Source organism: Erinaceus europaeus, chromosome 18, assembly GCF_950295315.1.
Source record: "Erinaceus europaeus chromosome 18, mEriEur2.1, whole genome shotgun sequence".
Taxonomy (NCBI): domain Eukaryota; kingdom Metazoa; phylum Chordata; class Mammalia; order Eulipotyphla; family Erinaceidae; genus Erinaceus; species Erinaceus europaeus.
In genome coordinates this window covers 70,654,738-70,671,715 of record NC_080179.1, presented here as the reverse complement: position 1 = coordinate 70,671,715, position 16,978 = coordinate 70,654,738, and the positions used below count along the sequence as shown (strand labels likewise).

Here is a 16,978-nt window from a genome sequence, read left to right as displayed (position 1 = left end):
GTTTTATTTCCGTAAGCCCACTTCTATCTGGCTTACCTTTTCTTTCCCAGGCTATCTACAAGGCTGACTTAGAGTGGTTGCGTGGCATTGGCTGGATGCCTGAGGGGTCACCAGAAGTCCTGAGAGTCAAAAATGCCCAGGAGATCTTGTGTGACAGTGTCTACCGTACGCCTGTGGTGAACCTCAAGTATACGAGTATTGTCGACACCCCTGAAGTTGTCCTTGCAAAATCAAATGCTGAAAACATTAGCATTGTGAGTTCCTTTCCTCCTGTATAACAGAGTTAAATGACAAAGAAATGACATGGGGGGTGGGGGGAACTGGGTGCTTACCCGGTAGAGCACAGACATTACCATGCTCTGGGACCCAAATGCAGGCCCTTGATTTCCACCTGCTGTGGATAAACTTCACGATCAGTGGAGCAGAGCTGCAGAATTAGAATTATGTGAGGAAAAACAAAAAGAATTGTATGAGAGAGGAAAGGATGGAAAGAGGGATGGATAAGGAGAGTGAGATGGAGAGATGTGGAGGAAAGGAAGCTAAAGTACCACACCACTGTCCGTGGAGTTTTCTGTGGTCTTTCTGGGTACTGTCCATGGTGTGCCCATGTTGTGCCAGGCATTGATTGGATCCAGGGCCTCACACGTGATAAAGCATGTACTTTCCCGTCTGAGTCATCCCATGGGCCCTCACATGTAAGTGATAAGCAATCTGGTAATTTATTTGTAGATAACAGTACTGATAGCTAAAATGTAGCAAAAACGGTTTTGTTGTTGCTTATTAACCTTAAGCTAAAAGTCAAAGTTCTGATAAGATATTCACATAGATATTCACATCAAAGTTGTAGCTTATGTGAAAAGATTTTTAACTTGATATCAAAAGGCAAAGGTTCAGAAAAGTGGAAAGTTGTACATCGGAGCTGGCACCACTACAACTTGCAGAATAATATTATTGTTATCTGTTCTTTCCATAGCCAAAGTACAGAGAACTTTGGGACAAGGATAAAACTTCAGTCCACATAATGCCAGACACTCCAGAAATTAATCTTGCTCGAGCCAATGCTCTTAACGTGAGCGATGTAAGTACCCCCAACAACTCCCTCTTGTTTGGAGGGTCATCCAGTTGATTCTATGGTATTACGAGAGAAAACATCAAGGGACAGAAGATGAAGTAGATCGGCAAGACTCTCTGCCGTCAACCCTTGAGCCACTGAGTGAGGAGTGGAACAGAGCTATGGTTCTGGGTCACTGGGCAAGGCCAATGTCAACATGTCAAAGGAGAGAAGGACAAGAATGGTGAAAGAGAGTGAAGAGGCGCACAAACAGAAAAGAGGAAATAGCAGAGTCCACTGAACTCAGAAAAAGCAAATTCTTTACAAGAGTATATAAATTCATTTTAAACCCGGGGGGAATTTTTTTTTTTTAGAAAATAAGAAATGACCAAAGCTGACCCCAGAAAAAGAACATGAACACAGCAAGATATTAAGACTTTAATTAAGAAATTAAACTTGGGAGTTGGACGGTAGCGCAGTGGGTTAAGCGCACGTGGTGCAAAGCGCAAGGACCGGCGTAAGGATCCCGGTTCGAGCCCCCGGCTCCCCACCTGCAGGGGAGTCGCTTCACAGGCGGTGAAGCAGGTCTGCAGGTGTCTGTCTTTCTCTCCCTCTCTCTGTCTTCCCCTCCTCTCTTCATTTCTCTCTGTCCTATCCAACAATTACAACATCAACAATAATAACTACAACAGCAATAAAAACAAGGGTAACAAAAAGGAAATAAATTAATTAATTAAAAAATCTTTCTTTTAAAAAAGAAGGTTAGGACAAATGAAAATGTCATAGGTTCATTTTATTAGATTTGAAAAAGCATGTAAGCAACTCCAATGTCCATTTGCATTTTTAAAATAAATCTTTGCAAAATAAGGCTAAATTAATGCTTTCCAGACATGGGTAAAAGAGTAAATATCAGACCAAAGGCTGGGTTCATTCTCAACCAGTGAACTTTTGATTCAAGTCAAGAATAAAATACCCAGTGATATCACTTATCATTATGTAATACATGCAACTAAGGAATTCCCCAAGCCAAAGTAATTCCTGAAGGGCAATATGTGATAAATAATGCAAACTTAACTTTACATGTGGGTTAAATAAATCTATACCTCAGAGAAGTGAAAGAATCAACTTAAAAAAAAAATCTATCAAATGAACTGAGAGAATCCTGTTCTATAGCTAATCATACAATTCAAAGATGTCTGGAAAAGGTCTCATCTTGATAGATGATGGAGATTCCTTGTGTGCAGAATAAAAGGGCCATTAAAGAATGGTACTCTTTCATCTCTCAGTAAATACTAAGTCTTGGTGAGAGGATGATACCAAACAAAGATTCTTCACCATGAACCAAGCAGCACCACCAGTGTTTTCCATAGGCTAGGAAGAGCACAAAATTTTAATGCGCATTACTTTTGTGGGACCAGAAGCTGTAAGATGGTGCAATGCTCTCATTGTCATATTGACTAGTTAGCTTAGTCATGTAGCTTAGTCATCTGGGCCGCTTCCTTTGGTCCATAGACATCTCTGGCAGCTGAAACACTTCTCTGCTTTCTTTTATATATATGTATATTTTTTTCCTTTTTGTTGTCCTTGTTTTTTATTGTTATTGTAGTTATTATTGTTGTTATTGATATCATCGTTGTTGGATAGGATAGAGAGAAATGGAGAGAGAAGGGGAAGACAGAGAGGAGGAGAGAAAGACACCTGTAGACCTGCTTCACTGCCTGTGAAGTGACTCCCCTGCAGGTGGGGAGCCGGAGGCTTGAACCAGGATCCTTACGTCGGTCCTTGTGCTTGGTGCCACGTGCACTTAACCCACTGTGCTACTGCCTGACTCCCTCTTCACTCTTTTCTATACCTCAGCTAAGAAGGTTTTGGGATTTTTAGTTTGTTAGGTATGTTTCTGTTCCTTTGTTTCTTTCAGAAACACATATATACACGTCAGACATACCAGCTTCTTACTGCTGAGTGGGGTCTAGCCTAAATCCATGTGGGAAAAAATGCTGAGAGGCCAATGGAAGGATTTGAAGAAAGCCCTCAATGCATTTTTCCTCATTCTTGCCTGGACGCATAGATAGAGAGGAATAGAGAGAGGAGAGGATGGGAAGACAGAGAGGAGGAGAGAAAGATAGATACCTATAGACCTGCTTCACTGCCTGTGAAGCGACTTCCCCTGCAGGTGGGGAGCCGGGGGCTCGAACAGGGGTCCTTATGCCGGTCCTTGCGCTATGCACCACATGTACTTAACCTGCTGCGCCACCGCCTGACTCCCACTTCTCTGCTTTCTTTTCCACAATATATTTCTCATCTGGAAGTACCACAACTCTGCCATTGCTGTCGTGATTTAAGTGAAATTAGAATTTTAAACTGTGCCCAAAGGAGTTACTGGTTTCAGATGTTTAGATGTGATAAGTTTAGCTTATGCTTAAGAAGAAATCAAACATCCCATTATCTTAATGCTAGCATGAAATTTCCTTACAAGTGTTTTCACCATCAGCATAACCTTGATAAAACCCCCGATTGAAAACTTTTTCCATCATTTAGAGAACACAAGCTTTCCTAAAAAAAATGTGCACATCATAGGTTGCTGAAACAAATTCATGTTAAACTGATCACTTCACCTTCATACTATCTACCGTAAGGAATTATGATTTTTGTTTTTACTAGATGGGGAAGTTGAGACTTGGGAAAAGATTAAATGGTTTACTTGTAGTAAGTCTCAAGTCCAGATGTATTTTAGTTTAAGTGAGAAATATATTGACCCTATAAACAAAAAAAATGTATTACATTAGAAAAATAGTCTAACAATTGATATAATAAAACAGAATGAATAACAGAAATTACAATGGCAGGTCTGCATTAAATATTCTCTACTGTGATGTATTTAAATTTGGAAAATATTTTCCTTTTGTCCAGAATATAAATCAATTGCTAGAACAGGGCCATCAAAAATTTGAATGATTTTTTTAAAAGAATTTTTTTAATATTTATTTTATTTATTTATTCCCTTTTATTGCCCTTGTTGTTTTATTGTTGTAGTTATTATTGTTGTTGTTGTTGGATAGGACAGAGAGAAATGGAGAGAGGAGGGGAGAAAGATAGACACCTGCAGACCTGCTTCACCGCCTGTGAAGCGACTCCCCTGCAGGTGGGGAGCCGGGGTTCGAACCCGGATCCTTATGCCGGTCCTTGTGCTTTGCGTCACCTGCGCTTAACCTGCTGCGCTACAGCCTGACTCCCTGAATGATTTTTTTTTTAAACCAAACTTATCCATCTCTACAAGGGCAAAATTTATCTGAGCAGTTGTTTTTTCAGAGTAGTTAAAATTCATCTCTCTGGGGGTCAGATGGTCACAGTGCACCAGGTTAAGCGCACATAGTACCAAATGCAAAGACCTGAGCAAGGATCCCGGTTCGAGCCCCCGGCTTCCCACCTGCAGGGGAGTCGCTTCATGGGTGGTGAAACAAGTCTGCAGGTGTCTTTCTCTTCCCCTGTCTGTCTTCCCTTCCTTTCTTAATTTCTCTCTGTCCTATCAAAAAAAAAAATTGAAAAAAATGGAACTACATTTTAAAAAAATATTTTATTTATTCCCTTTTTGTTGCTGTTGTTTCATTGCCATAGTTATTATTGTTGTCGTTGTTGTTGGATAAGACAGAGAGAAATGGAGAGAGAAGGTGAAGACAGAGAGGCGGAGAGAAAGATAGACACCTGCAGACCTGCTTCAACACTTGTGAAGCGACTCCCCTGCAGGTGGGGAGCCGGAGGCTCGAACCGGGAGCTTTATGCCAATCCTTGTACTTTGCGCCAGGGTGCTTAACCCACTGTGCTACCGCCCAACTCCCGGAACTACATTTTTTAAATGTATATTATATTCAAGTGTAGTTTATAAAAATAATCATGTAAGTTGTGAGAAGTCACAAGTGCTAAAGGTTTATAATGTTTTTTTTTTAAGAATTTATTTATTCATGAGAAAGACAGGTAGAGAGAGAAAGAACCAGATATCACTCTGGTACATGTGCTGCTGGGGATTGAACTCAGGACCACATGGTTGAGAATCCAATGCTTTATCCACTGCACCACGTCCTGAACCACAAAAGTTTATAATTTTTTAAATTAAAAAATTGAATTTAAAGAGTTAAATTGAATTAGTGAGCTAAAGACATTTTCAAAAGCCCATAAATATCTGAATCTGATGTCATACAATGTTGACAGTACAGGAAGCAGCTAGAGCTTTTCACACAAACCATAAACAGCTTCATCCAGGGCTATAATTTGAACTTTAGACAGAACTCTTGTCAAACCCAGATTTTTAGAATTGACACATGATTCCATATTCCAATCCAAAGATCTGGACAGATTCTTGTGCCTAGCTCTTTAAAATTCTTTTTTGCAAATCTTTTACTGCCGGGCTGAGCTTCTAGGGCAGGAGAGAGAGATGACCAGGGACTCATGGCTGAACGGTACGCAGTTCAGTCTTTATTCATGTGGAACGCAGCACAATCTAAGCTATCTCTAATCACAATCTTGTCCTTCTCTATCCTGAGGCGGAAGGGTCAGGTCCAAAAAGGATGTACGTAGGATAGGGGGCGGGGAGAAGGAAAAAGCTCGGGAACCAGTGAGGATTAAACCAATGCCCTGGAGGCAGGGCGGTGCTCAGTCAACAGCGGTTATGCAAATAGAATACAGTGTTAAGCAGGGGGATCAAACCAATGAAAGAAGGGGTCTTAGAAGCAGAATCCAGAAGCAGACCAACATTTTACCTTTTCCTTGGACTGATTCTGGGGCTTCCTTCCGGACTCTATCCTTCTGATGACCCTGCTTAAGCCCTGGCCAGTCTGACTGGTCAGTCAGAATCTGGAACGACACTTCCTTGTTTTCTTTCCCCTTTAGAAAATCTACCGCAAGGGGTGGGATGAAGTGAAGATGAGTTGTGATGTCCGTCTGGACGCCATCCCCATCCGAGCTGCCAAAGCCTCCAGGGAGATTGCCAGTGATGTAAGTGGGACCTGAGTTGTCCGTTTCTTTTTTAAGCCAGTGCCCTAGATCCCTCCAAATCGCATGCTGTGAGCCACCTGCTTCATCTTTCTTTCTCCAGTATAAATACAAGCTTGACCACGAGAAGCAGAAGGGACACTACGTGGGGACCCTCACAGCCAGGGATGACAACAAGATCCGGTGGGCCCTCATTGCTGACAAGATTCAGAATGAGAGAGAGTATCGGCTACAGTGGGCCAAGTGGAAGACGAAGTTCCAAAGCCCTGTGGATATGCTGTCCATCTTGCATTCTAAAAAATGCCAGACTCTGGTCAGCGACATAGACTATCGCAATTACCTGCACCAGTGGACCTGCATGCCTGACCAGAATGATGTGATCCAGGCCAAGAAAGCTTATGAGCTGCAGAGTGATGTGAGTGGCTCCGGTTCTGGATGGATCCTTCTGTTATTTTGCCCTCAGTCCCAGAGAGTTTATTTCATAAAGTTTGTGTATCAAGAAATAAACAGGGTCATGGAGGTATCTCAATGCTTTGAGCATATGACTTGAATACCTGAGTGGTGCTCTGGTTGGTCTCTCTCTCTCTCTCTCTCTCTCTCTCTCTCTTTCTCATAAAAAGAAAGAAAGGCAGAGGAGAAGAAAGGGAGAAAAGAACAAAAAACTGAAGGAACATGAATGACAATATGTATATAGTTCTTCCTGTTTATTTTTAAAGATTTATTTTTTGAGCAAGAAAGGGGAGACAGAGAACATCACTCTGTCACATTCAGTGCTAAGCATCGAGTTCATGACCTCCTGTTTGAGAGCCCAATGCCTTATCTATCCACTGTGTAACCACCCAGGTCATGTGAATATAGTTCATCGGGGTAAAGACATTCGGATTCCTACTCCCTACCTGCGGGGGGCACGCCTCAAAAGCAATGAAGCAGGCCTACAGATGTCTATCCTCTCCCCCTCTCTACGACCCCTCCCCTCTCAATTTCTTTGTCCTATCAGATAAAAAAATATAATATATAATTTTGAAAATATTATTTCTATAGATTTTTAAAAGAGCAAGTTTTATATTATAAATGTGTTACTGTCCATCCACAGAGAAGAAGTTTTTTTGAAACAGATTTATTTATTTATATCAGAAAGAATGAGGCTCTCCATTCCTAGAGACAATTCCCCCCCACCTCTTTCATAATGTTGGTGTAGGGGATTGAACCTGAAATTTTGGTGCCTCCAGTATGACAATCCTTTTACATAACCATTATGCTATCTCCTACCCCTCTCTTGCTCTTTGTGATACAATGGGAGACTGAAATATAAAGGGAGAGACAGAGGAGAGACACATGCAACATCATTCCACTATTCATGAAGCTTCCCCCACCTCATAGGGAGGGGAAAGGGAAGCTTGAATTAAATGATTTTGGACAGAGACAGATAGCATTTGAGAGGGAAGGGGGAGACAGAGAGAGAGAGAGAGAGAGAGACCGACCAACCTGCAACACTGTTCCACCTCTTGTGAAGTATTATGTTATCTGCCTGGTCATGAGAATATATTTCCCTTAAAGTGTATTTCCAGGAGGCCAATAGATAGAATTAATTTTTTTAAAAAAAGTGTGATTAGGGATGCTTGATTTATTCTGACCCCTGTTTTCACAGGCTGTGTACAAAGCTGACTTGGAATGGCTCCGGGGGATTGGCTGGATGCCAAATGATTCTGTGTCTGTCAATCACGCCAAACATGCCGCAGATATCTTCAGTGAGGTATTCTAGCATCTTATTCTGTCATTCTGTACATTTCCTTGAGAGTCAGTGCTTTCTCCATTTCACCACCTCCTGGACCTTTTCAGTACATTTCCAAAGGGAGTAGGCAAAAACAAACAAGCAAACAACAACAACAACAAAACACCAGGCTAAAACCATAATTCCATACCAGACACTAAATAATATATAAAATTATGTAAATGGAAAACTTCTTTTGGCAACAGTTACATGCTTGGAAAACATTCATTCAGCTGGAAAAAAAATGCATTGAATGTTATTATATACATAATGAGAATGCTATAACTTCAGGAACTAAGCAAATTTCTGGGATCCATATGAAACTTATCTTTTTATTAATAAATAAAATGCCAAAAAGACAAATTGTCAAGAAGGTCCCATTCGGGAGTCAGGCAGTAGCGCAGTCGGTTAAGCGCATGTGGCACAAAGCGCAAGGACTGGCGTAAGGATCTCGGTTCAAGCTCCCGGCTCCCCACCTGCAGAGGAGTCGCTTCACAGGCGGTGAAGCAGCGCTGCGGGTGTCTGTCTTTTTCTCCCCCTCTCTGTCTTCCCCTCCTCTCTCCATTTCTCTCTGTCCTATCCAACAACAACGACATCAATAACAACAACAATAAAACAACAAGGGCAACTAAAGGGAATAAATAAATAAATAAATATTTTTTTAAAATTGAAAAAAAAAGATCCCATTCAGATCTGTCACAAACTTAGAGCTATGTATACCTCCACTGGAGAAGGATCCTCGGCTCAAGTGTACCCTTCTCAGTTTACCCAGGACCAGGAGAAAAGACTGGATGAGACATCTAAACAATGCTTTCTTTCCCATAGAAAAAATATCGCACAAAAATCGAAACTCTCAACTTTACTCCCGTGGACGACAGAGTTGATTATGTGACAGCAAAACAGAGTGGTGAGATCCTAAATGATGTGAGTACTTGACGGTGACTCTAACGTCACCCGACTGCGAAGATGCCGTTTGCAAAGCTTTGCCACCTACTTCTTTCTACTTGCTAGCAGTCGTTGTGAGAGATGCGGATCGTATCCCTGCCCGACAATTAACTGATGCTAGAACCTTGTTTTCTTAACACCAGGTAACTTACCTCTTGCCTCTTGTTTTAGATTAAATATCGGAAAGATTGGCATGACACCAAATCCAAGTACACCCTCACAGAAACCCCACTATTGCACACTGCTCAGGAGGCAGCCCGGATTCTGGACCAGGTAGGGTTTAGCCAGATATCTGGTGCTTTGTGTGTGAACAAGGAATATATATATAATGTAATCTTAGAAAGGGCAGGCAGCGGTGCACTTAAGTTGAGTGTACATGCATGTACAAAGACCTGGGTTCAAGCCCCTGGTCTCCACCTGCCCGGGGGGCTGTTTCACAAGTGGTGAAGCAGGGCTACGGGTATCTCTTCTCTCTCCCTCTCTCTCTCTTCTCCCCTCTGCCTCTCGATTTCTCTCTGTTAAAATAAGAATAACAAACACTTCAGAAATAGTGTGTCTGCAGGAGGCAGATACATGTGACTCATCTCTCCATTCTGACTTTTTGGTTAGACACCTGTGTTGTGGTTCTGTCTTGCAGTACCTCTACAAAGAAGGCTGGGAGAAACAGAAAGCCACGGGTTACATTTTGCCTCCGGATGCTGTCCCCTTTGTTCATGCCCACCACTCTAGTGATGTTCAGAGCGAGGTAATTCATGCTGAAAGAACATACTTTTCGGGAGTCAGGTGGTAGCACAGCGGGTTAAGAGCAGGTGGTGCCAAGTGCAAGGACCGGAATAAGGATCCCGGTTCAAGCCCCAGGCTCCCCACCTGCAGGGGAGTCACTTCCCAGGCGGTGAAGCAGGTCTGCAAGTGTCTGTCTTTCTCTCCCCCTCTCTGTCTTCCCCTCCTCTTTCCACTTCTTTCTGTCCTATCCATCAATGACAACATCAATAACAATAATAACTACTTCAATAAAACAACAAGGGCAATAAATAAAATATAAACAAAAGGGAATGAATAAATAAATAAATATTTTTTAAAAAGAAGAACATACTTTGCCAAGATTGAAACTTGCCTCCACTGGAGCCCATCTTACATGAAGGCACTGACACCTTGGGGCTTTCCTTTTTAATTGCCAAATGGTCTGACTTGATGATGGCTAGAGTTCTGAGTTCTGTCGTCCTTTTCCTATGATCTTTTGGACCACTTCTCCTCCTCCTCCTCCTCCTCCTGCTCCTCCTCCTCCTCCTCCTTCTCCTTCTTCTTTGCCTTAAAAAAAAAGTGTAGGGGCTGGGTGGTGGCACACCTGGTTGAGAGCACATTGATTTACAATATGCAAGGACCCAGGTTTGAGCCCCCAGCCCCTACCTGTGGAGGGAAAGCTTTGGGAGTGGTGAAGCAGTGTTGCAGGTGTCTCTCTGTCTCTCTTCCTCTCTATCGCCCCCTTCCCTCTTGATTGCTGGCTGTTCTTAAGCTCTTTACTTTTCCTATTGTCTGACTTTCTTAAAATCTCTAGGCCTGCAGATAAAATCTTACCAAAATTAGAAGACATTTCCTTTGTTTTTAAAATTAATATACATTCACATTTATTTATTTATGTCAGTGTTCTTTGTTATTAGACTTGGGAAGAGACAACACAAAAAAATCAGGGGACTGAATGTGTTGGTGTTCACAGCCCCCTTTCTCTTGTCAAAGCTGACAGTCTTTGTCCTTCTTCCTGCCAGCTGAAATACAAAGCTGAACATGTGAAGCAAAAAGGCCATTATGTTGGTGTTCCAACGATGAGAGATGATCCCAAACTGGTTTGGTTTGAGCATGCGGGCCAGATTCAGAATGACAGACTGTACAAAGAAGACTATCATAAGACAAAGGCCAAAATCAATATACCTGCTGATATGGTGTCAGTCTTGGCTGCCAAGGAAGGGCAGACCCTCGTCAGTGATATTGATTACCGTAATTACCTTCACCAGTGGACATGTCATCCTGACCAGAATGATGTGATTCAGGCAAAGAAGGCTTACAACTTACAGAGTGATGTAAGTGGTTTTTTAATTTATTCTCATTTCATTTTTTTTTCCTTTTCGCCAGCAGGATCATCACTGGGCTCAGTGCCTGCTTGACAAATCCATTGCTTCCAGTAGGCATCACTCCCCTTCCCCCCCTCTCTTTCATTTGTTAGGACAAAGAGAAATTGAGAGGAGAGAGGGAAACGAGAGAGAGAGAGAGAAACATACCTGCAGCACCACTTCACTGCGTGTGAAACTTACCCCTTGCAGGTGGGGACTGAAGGCTTGAATCCCAGTTCAACGTAGTTGAAAAGTCCGTGTAGTATTTTTTTTTTTGAAAAGTAGTGTAACGTGTGCTCAACCAGGTGCGCCACTGCTCAGCCCTGCGATTTTTTATTTTATTTCTTAATTACCTAAAAGAGTATGGTGTACTCTGAGAATGATAAGCAGTATTCCAAAAAGTACCATTCTTGGAAGCTTGGAACCGTAAATATTTAGTTTGTCCCCAGAAGGGAATTAAGGCTGGATATGAAATAAGGGATGTTTGGGGGCATTGGCTGACAGCATTGCCTGTTTGCTATGCATTGTGAATACCGTTCAAAGTCAGATTTATAAAAAAAATAATCTGTTGCTTTTGTACCATCTCTGCCATCAACAACTCCTCACTCACATCTGCCTGAATAACTATTAACTGATTTAACATAATAGTTGACTTGGATGAGAGATGAGAGTTGGGATTTTGACAGTACTGACCATAGTCCAGTGAAGGACCTAGTAATACTTCGTTCTTATTTTGCCAAGCATCTCATTCCCCGAGGTACTTATGAAGGCATTCCTTGCAAGAAATTAAAACAAAAGAGACATAAAATGTTGATGAACTGAGGAGGGACCCCGAATCTCACATGCAGACATCCTTGTACGGAACTAGGCTGGAAAGTATAAGTTAGGTCCCCACACGTGTTCGTCTGAATGAAGATTTCTCCTTCCACCGGCAGTCTGTAGGGAATAGAAACAGAATGTGTCAGCATGAGTCATGGGTGCATTGGGACAGGAACCCCTACCTGGGTGTTCTCGTCAGTGCCCACGGGAAACAGGGAGTCAGAAGCTGCCTGCCGTGCAGGTGTTGAACTTGAGCTTCCCGCCTCGGTGGTGACTGCAGCAAAACGGCCACTTGTGCGACTGGCACTGGATTTATGACTCGTTTTTACTTAGTGTGTGGTGGACAGAGAATCCAGGAGTGACATGGGAGATGGGGGAGATAGATTCCTCCTACCATACAATATGGGAGCACTTACTTTACTCACATAACTCCTTTTATTTTCTCTAAACGCCCCCACATATGTCTGTGGAATTAAATATACCTAATCTATCTAAAGTTAGAACCTCCTTAGAAGAACATGCTTATATGACTGCAGCTGAAAATAAACCCCCCAAGCCTTTAACTCCCATAGCACTTGAGTAGTCTTGTTCCATCACTTAACTACCTTTTTTTTTTTCTGCCAGGGACCATTGCATATTTATAACACCGTTTGTAGGCCTTACAAAATTATCAACTTAAAAATTAGCATTTAGTGTTGCTATGAAAAAAAAAAATCTACGAAGGGACGAGAGGAAGGCACCTGGAAGAAAAGGGGTGGCATTTAAGTATAAATGTGGAGATATATAGTTGTAGAGATAATGGTTGGCCCATGTCTGCAACTGTAGGGCAAGTGCAGTGGCTTGCAGTGGGGAGACTGAAGATTCAGAAGTCTGCTGGTGGGAAAGTGTTAGATTATACCCTTGTTGGCATGGAAATTTGTGAATCAATATGAAATCACTCAGAAAATTAATTTTTTAAAAATCGCCTAGTTTTTTTTTTTTTTAATTTTAGTCCTTGTTGCAAGCTTATAGTTACTTTGGCAGGAGCAGACCAAATGATTTTGTACGTCACATATACTCCTTGAGCTGAATTTTCTCCACTCCTACTTATTTCTCAAATGCCGTCTGTAATCCTGTGTCTGAGTTATGTGTGTCGGAATTATGAGCTCCTTCTACCTTCAGAATATCTACAAAGCTGACCTGGAGTGGCTCCGAGGCATTGGCTGGATTCCCCTGGATTCTGTGGACCATGTGAGGGTTACTAGGAACCAGGAAATGGTGAATCAGGTATGCAGGGACTGTTCATATCTTACGCTTGGCCTCCTTACCTGCCATGCAGAGGTAGGTTGTTCACAGAGGGAGGCCTGTCTTCGTTACTGTCTCTCTTTTGTTGCAGATAAAATATAAGAAAGAGGCTCTTGACAACTATCCTAACTTTACAAGTGTGGTAGATCCTCCGGAGATTGTTTTGGCCAAGATCAACTCAGTCAACCAAAGTGATGTAAGTTTGCTTTGGTTCGAACGAGGTACATAGACTGGGGAGTAGGTTGTTGTTGGATTGGTTTGTATGACCTCAGATAATGGCTTGTACAAAAAAAAAAAAAAATGTAGTGGAGATAAAACGTAACATAAAAGAACAGGACACCCAGGGGCCAGGTGGTGGCGCACGTGGTTGAGCGCACATGTTGCAGTGCGCAAGGACCCAGGTTCGAGCCCCCGGCCCCCACCTGCAGGGGGGAAAAGTTTCACAAGTAGTGAAGCAGGGCTGCAAGTGTCTCTCTGTCTCTTTCCCTCTCTGTCTCCCTCTTCCTCTCTATTTCTGTCTCTATCCAATAAATAAATAAAGATAATAAAAAAGATTTTTTTAAATGAAAATAAAACATCTTTGGGGGAAGATGTCTTAAAGTCACTAGTAGGTGGTATATAATTTTAGATAATGTCCATATTCTTGTCCAAAACATTCTATCCTAATAGCTGGCGTGGACTGAAATTCATCTAGCTAGTTTTAATTTTTTAATTGTATTTACTTATTTATTTATATTTATTTTTCTAGTCTGCAGGGTTAGTGTTGGGGCTTGATGCCAGCATAATGAATCCACCATTCCTGGTGGCCATTTTCCCCCCCTTTTCTCTCATTTTTCCCCTTTTCTTTCTTTCTCTCTTTTTTTTTCTTTTCTTTGATATTAGATATGGCAGAGAGAAATTGAGAGGGAAGTGGGAGATAGAGAGGGGTAGAGAAAGAGGAAAGAGAGACACCATCAGACTTGCTTCACTGTTCATGAAATGTCCTCCCTCAAGGTGGGAAACGGGGCCTTGAACCTGGGTCCCTACGTGTGGTGATATGTGCGCTCAGCCGGGTGTGCCACTGACTGCCCCTCCATTTGTTTTAAGCTCTAAATGTATATTGATTATCTTACTAGTTAGAGCCTGTGAGTGTTGAAATATACCTTTATCATAATGAGATCTCTTCTCTTCCTAGATCAAATATAAGGAGACATTTAATAAAGAAGTGAAAGGCAAGTACATCTTTTCTCCAGACACACCACATCTCACCCACTCCAAAGACATGGGGAAGCTCTATAGTACCGTAAGTTCTATTTTCTGTAATATATAACACATCTCCCAACTTTAATATCTTGTCGGTATACATATACATGACTGACTTTGGAAGTAATCGAACATATAAACAGATCTTTTCTGTTGTTGTTTTTTAGTCTTGTTTATTAGTGGTAGCTTATTATTCCAGGCTAGTAACATTTATTCAGAAGGAACTTTGGGGCTCCATGCTGTGCATGCAGACAGTGAAGAACCTTACATGGTCCTTAGGAAGCTAAAGTTCAGTGAGAAAGGCCTTTCAGGAGCCCCACACATAGGAGAGAACCAGGAAGACAAATAAATAAACAATAACATAATGAATGCTATTAACACATCTAGAAACACTGAAGACTGAGCAACGACAGGCAGAGAAAAAAGAGAAGAAGGCCTGCCTCGTTTGTAGTCATCTTGTGCAAACATTTCCAGCTAATAAATGAAGGACTTGCCGGGAGTCGGGCGGTAGCGCAGTGGGTTAAGCGCAGGTGGCGCAAAGCACAAGGACCGGCCGAAGGATCCGGGTTCCAGCCCCCGGCTCCCCACCTGCAGGGGAGTCGCTTCACAGGCGGTGAAGCAGGTCTGCAGGTGTCTGTCTTTCTCTCCCCCTCTCTGTCTTTCCCTCCTCTCTCCATTTCTCTCTGTCCTATCCAATAACAACCACATCAATAACAACAACAATAATAACCACAACAACAATAATAAAAAAAAAGACAACAAGGGCAACAAAAGGGAAAATAAATAAATAAAAAATTTAAAAAAAAAATGAAGGACTTGCCCTCCAAATTTTAATTCAGTTCATTTAAGGGATGTGTTAACTTCGGGTGCACGTGCGTGTGTGCGTGTGTGTGTGTGCGTGTGCGCGTGTGTGTGTGTGTAGCACTCTTTGGTGATATTCATCCTGTATGCAAAGTAGTTGTTTCCATTGTTATACCAACTATACATATAGTTAGGCTTTGTTATAAAATGCCTCAGAGTTTTTAGATTTCATTTGCTATAAGTCAGATGACTCTGTCCCATTTTAGATAGGCACAATAGTAGCTGAAGATAGAGTTAAGCCTCCTCTTTGAATGTAAATATTTTACCACTTTCTTTTTAGGGGCAGCTGAAAGAAGTTACATGCAAATGCTTACTGGCATCTTTCTTTGTTCCAGATACTGTACAAAGGAGCATGGGAGGGCACCAAAGCGTACGGCTACACCTTGGATGAGCGCTACATTCCCATCGTTGGAGCCAAGCACGCCGACTTTGTGAACAGTGAGGTCAGTAGGTTTTTCCTTTCATGTGTTTGGCAGTATTTACTGAGGAATATGCGCTGGTTAGAAACGTCCCAGTGAGGGGGTCGGGTGGTAGCACAGCGTGTTAAGCACAGGTGGCACAAAGCACTAGGACCCAGCATAAAGATCCCGGTTCCAGCCCCCGGCTCCCCACCTGCAGGGGAGTCGCTTCACAAGCAGTGAAGCAGGTCTGCAGGTGTCTGTCTTTCTCTCTCCCTCTTGGTCTTCCCCTCCTCTCTTGATTCCTCTCTGTCCTATCCAACAACAGCAGCAGCAAAAACAATAACACCAACAGTCATAGCAACAATGGCAATAATAATAATTTTTAAAAAGGCCTCCAGGAGTAGTGGATTCTTAGTGCAGACACTGATCCCAGCGATAACTCTGGAGGCTAAAAAAAAAACCCAGTGACTCTCAGTGTTGTACCTTCTTTGCAGCTCAAATACAAAGAAACGTATGAGAAGCAAAAGGGCCACTATCTGGCTGGAAAGGAAATAAGTGAGTTTCCTGGTGTGGTTCACTCTCTGGATTTCCAAAAGATGAGAAGTGCGGTAAGCAGATAATCACGCTTTTTTGAGGTTCAAGCTCTGGCTTATGATGGTGCTGAGGACTGAATCTAGGACCTCAGACATGCAGGTTCACCTCACTGTCTAGCGCAAAAACAAAAACAAAAAAACAAAAGGAAAACAAAAAAAGTTTTCCTTTGTTTATTTAGCCTGTGTTATCAACAGACAGGAACTTTATAAGAATAGGTTTCGGTATCATATTTTAAACCAAACTTTATTCTAAAGGTACTGGCCTCTAGTATATGGAAAACAAGGCTTTGAAAGTGATTGATCTGGGAGTTGGGCGGTAGCGCAGTGAGTTAAACACACATGGCGCAAAGCACAAGAACCCGCGTAAGGACCCTGGTTCGAGCCCCCAGCTCCCCACCTGCTGGGGGGGGGGGTCTCTTCACAGGTAGTGAAGCAGGTCTGCAGGTGTCTATCTTTCTCTCCTCATCTCTGTCTTCCCCTCCACTCTCCATTTCTCTCTGTCCTATCCAATGACATCAATAACAACAACAACAATAATAACTACAACAATAATAAAATAACAAGGGCAACAAAAGGGAATAAATAAATAAATGTATTTTTTTTTAAAAGTGATTGAGCTGAAGAATCTCAACTATGATGCTCTTATTTTTGTCTCTGAAAAATATCATTCTTTAGTTGAACTACAGAAGAGACTATGAGGATACCAAGGCAAATGTCCATATCCCCAATGACATGATGAACCACGTGCTGGCTAAAAGGTGTCAGTACATCCTCAGCGACCTGGAGTACCGGCACTACTTCCACCAGTGGACGTCTCTGCCTGAAGAGCCCAATGTGATCCGGGCCCGGAACGCCCAGGAGATCTTGAGTGATGTGAGCTTTCCTTTCTGCAGTTTGCTTGGTTATAGTTTTCATTCAGC

General features: G+C 42.2%; 1 protein-coding gene across 20 annotated transcripts in view; it reads left to right on the top strand.

The window, feature by feature from the left end:
• NEB (nebulin) overlaps positions 1-16,978 on the top strand; it is a 286,668-nt gene that overhangs the window by 172,946 nt on the left and 96,744 nt on the right. For all 20 annotated transcript variants that reach the window (XM_060178132.1, XM_060178128.1, XM_060178131.1 and 17 more), the window contains 15 exons: positions 51-254; positions 974-1,078; positions 5,936-6,040; positions 6,141-6,452; positions 7,686-7,790; positions 8,634-8,732; positions 8,925-9,026; positions 9,391-9,498; positions 10,517-10,828; positions 12,839-12,943; positions 13,053-13,157; positions 14,136-14,243; positions 15,400-15,507; positions 15,960-16,073; positions 16,734-16,931. In XM_060178132.1, the coding sequence (XP_060034115.1) occupies positions 51-254; positions 974-1,078; positions 5,936-6,040; positions 6,141-6,452; positions 7,686-7,790; positions 8,634-8,732; positions 8,925-9,026; positions 9,391-9,498; positions 10,517-10,828; positions 12,839-12,943; positions 13,053-13,157; positions 14,136-14,243; positions 15,400-15,507; positions 15,960-16,073; positions 16,734-16,931 (2,190 nt within the window). The remainder of the gene's footprint in view (positions 1-50; positions 255-973; positions 1,079-5,935; positions 6,041-6,140; positions 6,453-7,685; positions 7,791-8,633; positions 8,733-8,924; positions 9,027-9,390; positions 9,499-10,516; positions 10,829-12,838; positions 12,944-13,052; positions 13,158-14,135; positions 14,244-15,399; positions 15,508-15,959; positions 16,074-16,733; positions 16,932-16,978) is intronic.